The sequence below is a fragment of the Pseudophryne corroboree genome, chromosome 2 (assembly GCF_028390025.1).
Source record: "Pseudophryne corroboree isolate aPseCor3 chromosome 2, aPseCor3.hap2, whole genome shotgun sequence".
In the NCBI taxonomy this organism is placed as follows: Eukaryota; Metazoa; Chordata; class Amphibia; order Anura; family Myobatrachidae; genus Pseudophryne; species Pseudophryne corroboree.
In genome coordinates, this window is record NC_086445.1 from 460,140,023 (window position 1) to 460,153,943 (window position 13,921).

Consider the following 13,921-nt stretch of genomic DNA (forward strand, 5'->3'; position numbering starts at 1 on the left):
ACAATGTCAAAATGCAGCAAAGAAGACAAGTAAAGTCCTTGCATGCATAAAACAAGGTATTGAGACAAGGGATGAGGATGTAATCCTGCCGCTATACAAATCATTGGTACATCCGCACCTGGATTATTGTGTTCAATTTTGGTCACCATATTATAAAAAATATATCAGGGAACTCAAAAGAGTTCAAAGGTGAGCAACTAAACTAATTAAAGGGTTAGAGACACTGGTGTACGAGAAAAGGCTTACTAGGTTAAATATGTATACACTAGAAAAGATGTGTCTAAGAGGAGACATTATTAATATCTTCAAATATATAAAGGGTCATTACAAGGAGTTAGCAGGGGAGTGGTATATTAATAGAACTCTGTATATGACACGTGGGCACTCACTGAGGCTAGAGGAGAGAAAATTCCGTACAAATCGTAGGAAAGGGTTTTTCACTGTAAGGGCAATAAAGATTTGGAACTCCCTGCCGAAGAAGGTAATAATGGCGGACTCTGTAAATGCATTTAAAAACGGATTGGACACTTTTGTAGATGAAAAAAGTATCCAAGACTACAGATGGAGCCTCTGTTATCTGTCCTTATTCTGTGACTAGGCATGTCCGCCTGGGCGCACCTAGTCACTGTGAGTGTCTCTGTGCCCAGACGGAGACGCGCCCCATTCATTTGAATGAAGAGCTTCTCCATCCGCGCACCCGGACAGAGACGCTCTGAATGGGAGCGTCTCTGTGCACTCCCAGCGTGACAAGGCAGACAGATCACCTAGTCATGCTGGGAGTGCACGCCTGCGACTAGGCAGGCAAAGATGATAGAAGCTCCATCTGTTTAGCATTTAATATATTGACATTAAATATGTGGGAGAGGTACAAAATATAGTTGTCAATTGGTACTAAACCATTACTTCAGCTGGTGCAGTATAATGTGCACAGCTTAATACAGTATACATGTGAACCTGATGTGCAATTTGCCTCTTTCCAACCTCATTAATTATGTTACTATGTTACATGCACCACTGGCCTGGCTTGGGAGAGTAAGGAGAGTAAGGAAGAAACCCCTCTTCCTTCTTCATAAAAATTATTGCATGGAGCAGATTCACATCTCCAGCATGCTTCCCGGCCAGTGTTCTCTTCATATAATGTTCTATATATGGCAAAAAAAAAATAGAATAAGACAAATGAGCAAAAATTTGGTTGGGTCTCTTTTGCACAATTTGTCTTTAGAACTTTTAAAACATGGCTGCATTGAGCAGGCATAACTAATTTAATAAAGCTAAGGGTATCATCAGTACACAACAATTGTAATGGAAAAACGTTAATTCACTAAATAAACTGTGAGGACTGCAATCTGGCTTTCATGACCAATGTATCCTAGACTGAATGAAACCCAATGATGACAACTTTTTTTAAGCAAAATAATGACAAATAAAGTAATATCCATCTGTAATTGTGATTTAATAAAACTCAAATATTTCTTGATTCCAGTAAGACTTTAGGTTAAGCCAGAATAGACTTGTCAGTACATGGCTGACCTTTGACTGCTTCATGAAACTATCTCTATTTTTTAACCTTACTTCCACTGCCATGTGGTGTCCCACAAGGTTCTATGCTATCACCCTTGGTTTTTACAGTATACATGCTTCCACTGGGTGAAATAATCAGGCACCATGGCCTGGTGTACCACTACAACTTTACTTGTCCTTGCCCCAGGTACTGAGAAACATTATAACAACCCTAAATGGCTGTCTAGCTGAGCTCCAGGAATGGATGAGTGCCAGCTGGCTGAGACTGAATACAGATAAAACAGAGGTCCTTATGCTAGGACCTTAAAATCAAAGGACAAGACTGCAGCATAGCCAACCAACTGGACTTACACTTGGGGGGGTCAGAATTACAAGATACTGATCATGTGTGGAATCTTGGCATTGTCCTGGATCATGGATGGTGGCTTGACACTTAAATATCAGATATCAGTCACAATGAAAACCTCACTCTTTCATCTGAGGAACATAGCCAGACAGCTGCCAGGCTGTTAACCAACCAGATTCATTCCAGCCACATAACACCCATTCTCTACTCCCTCCACTGGCTGCCTGTAAGATGGAAATTGCTTTCAAGATTGGCTTTCTGACTTTCAAAGCCCTACATGACCAGGACCCTAGGTATCTGAAGCAGATTCTGAGTCCTTACTGTCCCACTTGATACAGCGATCTGTAGATGAATGACTTTTAGTTGTAACTAGAGTCTCCCGTAATTCAGCTGGGGGTCGAGTTTTTAGCAATTCTGTTCCGACTCTATGGAACTCACTTCCCCGCACAGTTCAAGAGACCCCCACTCTAGAATCCTTCAGAAACAGACTCAAGACTTTCCTGTTTATTCAAGCATTTCCTTAATGTCTCTATAGTATCTCCATGCTCTCTATATTTTATGAAAATACTTAATTATACTTCATTGTTTCTGTTCTGTATTATGTTCATTCTATCTATTAAGTGCCTTGTGTCCTATTGGAGAAAGAGTGCTACAGTATATAAATATATTTTAATTATTATTATTATTACTCTCCTATGCATAACAATAAGTAAGACAGAACTTATTGTAATACAGCTCCATCACAAAACCTGTTTTTATCCAGTATATTGTGCATTTTAGGAAGATATGCTTTAATCTCTTGTGGCCCAATGAATAAGAAACATTCCACATGAATGTCCATTTCAGTTTCAGAATTTATGATTAAGAAAATAAAAAATGTACTAGATAATCTAAAGCAATGCTGTGTTGCATCAGAGGCATGGGTTTTGCTAAGATACACAATTGGTTTACATTAATAAGAACCACAGCTTTTTGTAAAGTGTATATTGATGAAAATGTTACTTGGAGTATGTGCAAGTCTATTGTGTGGGTCTTATACTTTTTTATATTTAATCTTTTATTGTGTAGGTCGTAAAACTTTGTTGCAGTATTTTTAATCTTTTATTGTGTGGGTCTTATACCTTTGTCATTTTTAATCTTACCGTGAAAATATCAGCATAATTGCTTTAATTACCTGATCTTGGTATAAATTAACAGAAATTATAAAGCTCAGAGTGAAGGGCATCTCAGGGTAGCACAGCGATAAAATATCTCCGTAATTACTCAAGGTATACTTTTAAAAGTTCAAGTACTTCAAATTGTGCCCATTTAATTTTTATATGAAAAAGTAATTAAGTGATTATAAAGTATGATGAGTGTATAAAAATGGATTTTCCATGTTTCTGTGATTGAAATGAAGAATCCACTAATTCCTTAGGGGATTTCAGCACTAATCACATTTTTTTAACTTTCATTTAGTCTAAAGGAAAAAAGAAAAGAGTGCGCTATAGATGTGTCATGACATTTATGTTACTCTTATATTGTATTTAGCTTATTTTAAGATTGAAGCTATAAGAAAATGATGATTTATTTAACTACAGAATGCTTCTCTTGTGAAATACAGACTGAAAAAGAAAAAGATGCCTATTAGGAAAAGATGCCTTCTTATTGGGAAATATCAAGTATAAGACATTGGTATATCTTTTTAATTAATTCTTGTCTCTATACCAAGCTGGAGAGATTGTCTCTGCTAATGTAGGAACTGGCAGATGAGTTATTCACATTAGGCTAATTGGTTTTGCATTAGAAGAAAATATATTCGGCATTATTGCCTCAAAGGACAAAAATGCTTATTCTGAATCTAATGTTCAGTATTTCATTATACTGTAATTGTGCTAGATATTATTTATTTTTATTGATGGAAAATAACTTCAGTTTCAAATGTAACTTTTAACAGAGAAACATCTACAATTATTTAAAGAGTGTTCAACACCATATTGTTTTTAACTTTGAATATTTCAAGCACTGATATATTCACTTGTGTTTCTAGACATTTTGTTATCTGGAACCAGTGAAAGATCCCCCCCCCATTGTTTATGAGAGTGGGCCAGCGCAGCATTAGAATGAGTCAGTCTGACTCATTATACTGAAGGCCGCTGCCTGCCTGCCTGCCTGTCTGTCCCCCAGTAACAAGCAGTAGAGCTGCTGTCTGAGTGCGGTCCTGCCGGAGTAGGAGCCACAATCCCCACTCCTCTTCCTATTGCTCCTATTGCTCTGACCCTGACTTCATGTTCTTGCGCCTGTTGCTGTGGATCTGTCGTCCTTGCGCCTGTTGCTGCGGATCTGATGTTGTGAACTTGTGACTGTCCCCAGCGTTATAACAAAGGAATCAAGTAGAATCTATAAACCCTTTGCCAAACAGTTCCTGGTTTGACATAAGGTGAGGATGGAAGTTCTGTTATTCCCTGAGAGCATTTTTATTTTTTCTTCAATCTAGGTTAGTTGTAGGTTATTTTTTTTGTATTTAGACTCCATTGTACCATCACAGGCTCACTTTGCCCCCATGTTTTGGGCCTGGTGTCTCGCCTCTCCTGCAACACGTTACTGTTGGCAAAGGGGATTTAGGCACTACCCAATGGGGGTGCCACAATCCATGCACTGCAGTTCTGGGCCCAGGTAAAAAATATTGTAATACTATATATTTGCCACCCCCTTCTTGTAACCCTCGCCCTGGCGTCACCCCCTTCCTGTCACTCTTCCCCTGTTAACACCCTCTCCCTGTCACCCACTGCTCTCACCCTCTCCCTGTCAGCCACTGATGTCACGCTCTCCTTGGAATCACCCTCTCCCTGTCGCCCTCTCCCTGTCAGCCGCTTCTGTCACTCTCCCCCTGGCATCCCCCTCTCCCTTTCACCCACTGCTGTCACTCTCTGCCTGTTGTCACGCTCTTCCTGTCACCCAATGCTCTCACTCTCCCCCTGTCACCCACTGCTGTCTCCCTCTCCCTGTCACCCACTCCCTGTCACCCACTGATGTCACTGTCTCAATGTCACCCACTGCTGTCACCCTTTCCCTGGTGTCATCCTCTCCCTGTTACCCACTGCTATCACCCTCTCCCTGTCACCCACTGCTGTCACTCTCCCTGGAGTCACCCTCTTAATGTCATCCACTGCTCTCACCCTCTCCCTGTCACCCACTGATGTCACTCTCTCCCTGTCACTCACTGCTGTCACCCTCTCCCTGGCATCACCCTATCCCTGGTGTCACCCTCTCCCTGTCACCCACTGCTCTCACTGCCTCTCCCCTGCATTGCTATCTCCCCATCATCCTCTCTCTCCTGTCACCCTCTGCCTTTTGCAAGGTGTCATCCTCTTCCCATCATATGTTTATGGCATTCCCTTTAAGGCCACTCCCCTTGCTGCGAGATCATGCCCTCATTGCAAGACCATGCACACTTTTCCAGGAGGCGCACGCAGGTTACATCCTCCCTTCTCTTCCTCTGCCATGGTGCCCTCCCTGTCATTTTTCCCTTTCTGTAACTGCTTAGTGTTTAGTATTCCAACAGATTTCACAGACTAATGAGTAGTTATTAATAATGCCTTTACTATAAGGTATGCAGACCTCATTGGACTATAAACTTTTTGCCAACAACCATTTATTTTTTATAATAATTAAAATGTCTTTAACTGTTAAGGTCAGTTTTAGCATCTTTAAATTTAAATCTAAATTTTAAAATTACACCTTTAACTGTGGTTTTATTGATATGTAATTAAACATAAATTTTCACTACTTGATGAACATAAAATAATACAATAGACATGTGCGGGTTCGGTTTTACTCGGATTTACTCGGGTCTCGAAACGGCATCTTATTGGATCACGGATGTCATGCATTTTGGATAGCCACTAAGCAAAACCCGAAAAACCTGAGTAAATCCGAGTAAAACCAAACCCGCACATCTCTATAATACAACAATAAAAGTTGAAGATATAGTGTAAGTAAGTGTCACCAGTATAAATATGTTTCAATCATGACACTCAAATGATTAAGTTGCTATATTTTCAAGTGGATAAGAAGACTATAATCTACTCCGTGGAGTTAAAAGGAAATGCTTAAAAGACTCAGTCCACTTTTGTGAACTTTTTTAAGTTTTTTATTTTCCTCTGAAGAAACAGTACGAATACAAAGTGGAGAAATGCGTAAGTGGTATAATCTATGGATGTGAAATTACATTTAGCAGCTATAAGACTCAAGTTTATACTGTACAAGAGGAGACGTGCATGACAAGGAAATGACTGCTCCTGGTGCACTTATGCTGTGCTTATACTGTTCTGCTGAGCATTTATTACTTCAAAAGTAAAGTTATAGTTAGTGATACTTGTTGCAATTCATGTCTTGGGTAGCAATATAAAAATTAATTTTAAGCTGGGTATATAAAGTCAGTTAAAATGTATGTGACCTAGTAGAGTATCATGGGTATATACTGTGAGATATCTAACAATGTATGGCCACAACATATTTTGGTTCCTTCCCTGGGGAGGAGACATTTCCCCATCCCTCCCCAATGTGCATGGCAAATGTTGGTTGGTCATCTGCAGCATTGCATACACTGCCTGATGCGGCTGATTTGTAACCTTAATATATTGCGTTGGACAGACAAGATGAACCATCTGACTTGACGGTCCGATTGATAGTTTCAGATCGGTTGCGCACATACACTGTACAATTATCTGGTCAATCTGCTATTTCCAGACAATGGGCCAGATAATTATATAGTATATGCCCAACATCACTGATTGTTTATCTGTGCTTGACAGTCAATATTTAAGGCACAAATGTTCATGGATTAGAATCTTATTAAATAATATTTAAATGTAATTTACTATAAAGCAACAGGCACATATATGTTCTGTATTCAGTTCATTTTGTTGCTATACCGGGACTTAGGGCCTAAATTAGGTTGGATAGCTTTTGCCATCCAATGTGCTGTTTCCTGATAGTCAGGAAACTGTGGACACATAGGAACGTGCATAACGGGTCCAGCGATTGCAAAACAAACAGAGGCAGGCAGGGGATTTCGGGGGAGGGATGGGGGATTTGTCGCTCTGGGACAGGTAGTCTAAGTAAGCTCAGGCTTACTCAGCCTGCCGTCGAAGATAAACATCACAGCCTTCATCCTGCCTGTAATCGCATCAATCACAGTATTGTTATAGCAACTGCAGGAAGGAGGTGCTTTGCACCTCCTCTGCATTTGCATTACTAAGGATTGCAATCCTTACTGAATTAGGTACTTAGTTCCATTATGCAAAGATAAGAAGAAAGAGCAGCTACTGTTGTTAAATAAGTTTGCTATTTAGATGAAAATAAGAATGTGGTATTATTCAATATAATGGTGATTAGATGGTAAGGAGAAAGTGGCAAAGTGAACTTTTCACTAAATGCTTTTCTAGGTGATTCAGCTTTCCTTGCTGCAGCCATGCAAGCTAAACAAAGCAACTCAACTAGCTTTACTGTATACACTGTAGGGGGCATGAAACTGGAAAAGGAACAAATGAGTTTAAGGCCAAATAATGTGTATAATGCTGGGGAGGAGCTTAGACTTTAAAAAGGTGTTGGTTTCCTGTGAGCAAGGGGAAATCAGTTATGGACCATCAAAATATTGTAATGTATCTATTAACGTTTGTAATTCTGGGCATACATTGTCAGGTAACCAGGCATTTTATCTGACCCTGCCGATATCCGAGACATACACTGTTAGATCTCTCACAGTGCATGTCACCTGATATCAGCGCTCTGCTCCCAGGGTGGAGCATTATCCCCGTACCTTCCCATGTGAATAAACATTGGGCAATGTATGCCCCGCGGTAGGGCATACACTACCCAATGCCGCGGACATGATACTTTAAAAATATTGAATCAGTGGGGCATGCTAGACAATCCGGTATGCATGATTGATCAATATTTTCGGTCGGTTGGCCACATAAATGCTTCAATTATGTGCCTGATCCACTGATATCAGGTGGATCAGCCAGGTAATTGTATCATGTATGCCCAGCATAAATAATAATAAAAAAAAACTTATGTCATTGCTTTTAAGCAGTAAGATTTGATAGGTATTAATGCACACCTGCTGTATTTTATTACAGATATTAGAAGTCACACATATAATTTACAGCATGGAATACTTTGTCCCATCTATTTTTAATTTTCCAGTTGCAAGCAAAAGATCTCTTTGCCTATTAATATATATTCTGCAAACTTCATTGTTTATGATTATCTTATCTCTGATTAGTAAAAAATCAAGAGAAAAAAGATTATATCAGTGGCTGAGAATTACCTTAGCAGTTTTCTTCATTGGTTTACCAGGATGTGCACATCACTGTGCAGTTAATTAGAAAAGATATGTTGCTTGATATTGATAAGGTGACTTTTGAAACAAATAATTGTTTGACAAATGTTCAAACTTGTATCTAAAACCAAAGTGAAGAAATACAATGACTTTTAACTACAGTATATTAAATATAATATGGTTATTACTGTTAGCATACTTCCCAACTGTCACAATTTTTGTGGGACAGTCACTTTTTTTGGGACTGTCTCGCTGTCCCATCCACAGGCCACAGTGCCCCCCAGGAGGTTGGGCAATTGGGATGCTCCTGTAGCTCACTGTATGGGGTCTATTCATGGGAGATAGAGGGACTGGGGGCATGCCAGTAGCTCACAAAGCGCTGGACATGCCCCCACAGTGACGGAAATGGGGGTGTCATTTGTGATAATGGCACTCCACGAAGCCAAGCCCCTTTTCGATAAAAACACACCCCTTCCCAATAGGCCACACCTCTTTGCAATAAGCAACACCCCCTGTTTGACCACTCGTGTCTTCGTCGCACATGGGAGTACAGCATTGCCATCTCCACATGTTGAGAGGTATGCATTAGCATAATGCTATTAATTATAACTTTATACACATTCAAGTGGAGCGCACATCCAAAACTGTGTAACAATACATATGAGTAGTGTTGGCTTGCGTCTGCTAACACCTGGAGAGCAGCATAAAAGAGGTGGTCAAGTTTCGGCTGAGTACAATTAATGTAATTTACTTTAATATGATACAATTAGACACGTACTTATACACAGAAGATTTTATAGGGAAAACAGCTGCTGTAATCCATTTAATTTAATTAAAATATCATATGTATTTGTATTATATATTTGTTTTCCTATTTAATCACATAGTATAATGAAAATGCAGTTTGGGCATTTATTAACATTGTGAAGAAACTATTCTGTTGTGTGTATATGACAGTTCATTATATCGTTAGTATTTAAAAGTAGGGTAATGTGACTTAAAGTCATGTATCTCTGCTATCTCGTGCCATGTTCCTGAAGACTTCTCTACTGCGCATGTGCAAATTTACTGAGAAAAAGGCCACTGCGCAATTTTCCTGCCTTTCACATGGAGATAGCTGCTACAGTACTCTGCAGCATGGGCCAATGTGGGACTCTGTAGAGGTAAATATAATGTATGGGTGCAGTTTGGGCCCACCTGGACCCAGAGCCTGTGTGCACTCACCCTGCATCCATTATAGATACTAGGGATGCCTGCTTCAGCCAGATCTTTTGCACCCAAGTCAACATAATGGCTACAAACTGCTACCTACTGATTGTGACTGTGATCATAATCAGTCTGTGATTGCATCTGTCCTCAGGCGCCCCTAATTGATATGGCTGTGAAAGGCATATACACTATTCATTTTTATGTGGTTTTGCTGTGCTCGCCCAACATTTGACTATCCCTTCCCTGTCTTGCCTCGCCTCTCCAGTTGAAAGCTAGCGCAAGTGTCACATACCAGTAAATGGGCACAAATACACATAATTCTGGAGCCTGTTTTGTGGGGGTGGGCAAAGAACCAATTTGCTTAATGTTAACTATGCAATCTGGCAAACATCCAACTTTGCATCTGCTACAGATAGCATAGTTAAAGCAAATATACTGTTTGAAACCCTATGTACGCACACACATAATGGGAAGATCACTAGCATGAGTACTAATAATGGCTGAATATTGTATATATTTATGAAATATTAGCATAAAGTAATGATTTAAACATCTTTAAAAAAACATTTATTTGAAGACTCTTAAGTTAAACTTCAGTATATTTGACAATATGTAACAACATTTACAGTGTTGCTGATAATGTATCTCATTCTTTTTTTGTTGTATACAGAACACCTGCCATGATTGGCTGCTCTTTTGTTGTGAATAGACTGTTCTTTGGGGAGATTGGCCTACTGGATCCCGGAATGGATGTATATGGGGGAGAAAACATTGAACTCGGTATAAAGGTTTGTGAAACTACTTTTAGCCTCATGCTTATCTATATTGTGTACGATAAAATGGATGAATACACAAAAAAATTAAGGGCAGTGGCAAATTATGGTACCAGAGTCACATTATAATGAAATACCTCAATTACCAAACTAATTTCATTTAATTGTGTTGTATCAAATTCACCGGAAATAATTTTATATTTCTGTTTAGTAATTCTAATTTCCTGCTAATTATAAACTTTTGCACATGCTACCTTCACTGATTTATTTTGTCAGTCTGTTAAATTTAGCAAATAAATCGCAATTAAACTTTAAAATATGCAGAAAGATATCTTCTCTGTGCCCTAAAGGGGTTGTGTTTAATTATTTTAACATAGACATTTCAATCAAACAGGCAATTTTACATAGCGCATACAACTTTTGCATACACTATATAATGCACAAAGTATTATTACAAAGTAGATCTCTCATAAGATCTAAACTGAAAGAAAATGTGAAATAAAATCCCAACCTTTATTTAGACTAAACAATGCAAGTTAAATTTGATCAGGTTTAGCTTACCACCTCTCCAACTGACTGTGAAGTCTCTGTCCTCCTCTTCCATTGTATCCACACATATCCCCTCTGGGTGTGGTGTAATACATCTACAATGTCTAGCTAGACAGTCAATAGGCCAACAACTTCTGGTTGACATGCATTACGTTGACAGGCAGAAAAGGTCAACAGATAAAAGGTCAACAATGGGAAAGGTTGATAGGTACAAAAGGTCAGCAGGGTGAAAATGTCGACATAACAATGTTCGACAAGTTGTTTTTTTTACAGTGGCTCACATCCTGTATTGTCCAAGTTATGTGACTACCTTCAGTACAAATGTGTACCCATCCAGACTTGATTTGCTGCACTTGTCATAGGTTACTACTGACAATAGATGTCCACGTGGATAGTAAATCAAGCAACTGTTGATAAAAAAAGTGAAACCCGAAAACAAATGTGTCGACCAACTGTATGTCAACCATTGTCATGTCGACCTTTTGTAACTGTCAACCTTAAGCACTGTCAAACTTATTTACCTGTCGACCTTTTGTTTATATCAACCTAAGGAATGTCGACCATATAGTGTTGACCTGTTGACTGTCTACTTAGACTTTGTAGAGCTATTATCTGGATACCATCCCCTATAGGCTGTAAGCTTGTATAACTTTAAATGGGTGATGCCCACGCTTGTATAACTTTAAATGGGTGATGCCCGCGCTTGTGAATATGCAAGCAGCTCCTATAAATAATTTTAATAGTAAAGTGTAAAAAAGGAGCGCTGAAATGTATAAGAAAGTGTTAAAACCTGTGGGAAAAAATTGATGGGTTAAAAAAATCAATGTTTTACAGCCCTATTTGTGCAGGTGTTTAGAGTTCATATCTGATCTTCTTCTCCCCGGGTTCCCTGTAATAGCCGGCGGTCAATTCCACGTTGAAAGGGGTGTGCTCAGGGCCGGTGCAAGGTTTTTCAGCACCCTAGGCAAAACTTCTGCCTACTGCCCCTTCCCCCTACACGCCCTTCAGGTGAAAGGCATGCTGCTGCTATACCCCACCCCCAGTCTGTTGCATAGCTGCTCTCTTTTCCCCATCTTCCTAAAGCTGCCTAGTGGAAGCTCCGGCCCTGGTGTGCTCCTCTTTTACACTTTACTGTTAGCTTGTATAAGCAGCGCCCTATCCCCCCTATTTTCTCTGCATAATTATGCTGCAGTAACTTTACACTTTGATTATGTATCCATGTGATTTTAAATACTGCCTGTATCAGTCTGTACTCATATATCCTATTGTTAGTTTTATCCCTTTGTATAATGCACCATAACCCTTGTGGTGACTAATATGGTAAATAAAAGATAATAACAGTAACGTGCCAGTCAGTTTGAACATTTCATTCACTCTTAAAATGGCTAGATTGTATAGTATTTTAACGGTCCTCCATGGAAGCTGTGAATAAAACTTTGGGCATTTTGTAGCCATTTTATCTATAGCAAGCAGACAAGGCAGAATTTTGTATACTGTATATATTTTTTAAGTTCTGCAGCATAAAATACATGCTGGCAGAACCAAAAAGAGATTTAATTTTACAGCGGAGTACGGGGAGTCTTGTCAAAAGAGTTCTGATAAAAAGCACAGCTCCATTAGGTTACCCTAAAGTTCAATCAGAATCTACTTCTGAGTATAAGAATACTAGATATTTAAACAGTATGAATGTATTTTAAATATACTTTAAGTTATTCTGTAGTTATTCCCAGAAACAAAGTTGGGATATTATTATTCACATTAGTAATTTTCCATTTTTTTTGTCATATGCCTTGTATGATTCAGATGACTTTATGCTGTAGCTGTTCAGAATACATAAAATTTAATCATGGTACATGGATTAGATTGCAGCCAGGGAAACACATGTGTGGGGTTTGTATGTTCTTTTTTTGTTTGCATAGACTTCCTGTGTCAATCCAAAAACATTCTTGTAGGTTAACTGACTGCTGACAAAATTAACTGTAGTATTTTCTGGTGAAATAGGGTTCAAAAGTCACATGTGGTTAAGGTGAAAGTCATACATAATTCTGGGGAAAATATTGTTCAGTTTGTCTCATTTGTCACGATGTCATCATGTTTATACTATTATTAAATTTTTATATTATATCGAATTTCTTCATTTTATACTTTGCCTGTATGTAAATAAAATAATTACAAAAAATGTCAACAATGATTCTTCTCTAGGAAACAAAGTAATTAGTGATGGACTGTGGTAATATACATGGTGTGTGTGTGAGTGAGTGTGTGTGTTTGTTTGTGTGCGTCTGTGTTTGTTTATGTGTTTGTGTAGTAGGATTAAAGAATAGCATCCATAAGGTGCAATATTTTAGTTAAAATAATGGTGAATAATTGTGCACTATTTTTTACTGGATTTTACTTGATAAACCTATAATTGTTTTTAGAAAAGGTCACAAGCTTAATATTAAGCATAATAGTTCCTTGGCTTCTAGCTTACTTAAAGGTATAGCTTACAATAACAGCCTAATGAGTAATAACATCTTTGTATTGTATAAATGTCTAATTACAAACAAACTTCACAACTGTGGAAAGAATAAGAAATTTAAAATTAAGAGTTTTATAGTTTTCCAGTCTATGAATGTCATCTACAGTATTTGGTTGCGTGCACTTGTGGCACGTCGGCAAAATCAGATCGATAGATAGATAGATAGATAGATAGATAGATGCAATAAATGTGTAAATAAAGCCAGTAGTCTAATGACATAAATAAATAGTCAACAGACTATCAATACTGTCCATTTAGTTTTATTATGTAGGTTTCTATGGAAGATGGTGGTCAATAGTGTGGAGGATAAAAAACAATCAAGAAACGCCAAACAAATTTCAAGTAATTAGAAAGTGCTGTATAAAAGGGATGATAGAGATACCAATTTGTAGATTTGAATAATTTGAAAATATGAGCCAGAGTTATGTCATACAAATGTATAACTTGGATGCTCCATTTTTTTGTAAAAGCACAAAACATCCTTTCTAGGAATGTGAGCCACCTATCGAAGTATGTATAGTAGTTGGAGGAGAGAACTTTTAATACTATGCAGAAAGAATGGAGAAAAACTTTAAAGTCTAGTTAGGGAGAATGGCATTCTGAATACAGCAATAACAGTGGTAAGAAGGGGAAGTATATTACATTTTTTGTGGTCCCAGGTCCCAGTTTCTAAA

The 13,921-nt window shown here is 38.4% G+C and overlaps 1 protein-coding gene and 1 long non-coding RNA gene across 2 annotated transcripts in view; one reads left to right on the top strand and one right to left on the bottom strand.

Annotated features, from left to right (window-relative positions):
- GALNT17 (polypeptide N-acetylgalactosaminyltransferase 17) overlaps positions 1-13,921 on the top strand; it is a 673,198-nt gene that overhangs the window by 505,762 nt on the left and 153,515 nt on the right. Inside the window, exon 6 of the mRNA XM_063953757.1 lies at positions 10,075-10,192. Coding sequence (XP_063809827.1) covers positions 10,075-10,192 — 118 coding nt within the window. The remainder of the gene's footprint in view (positions 1-10,074; positions 10,193-13,921) is intronic.
- LOC135028121 (uncharacterized) overlaps positions 1-13,921 on the bottom strand; it is a 331,605-nt gene that overhangs the window by 44,966 nt on the left and 272,718 nt on the right. The gene's annotated exons all lie outside the window — the stretch shown is intronic.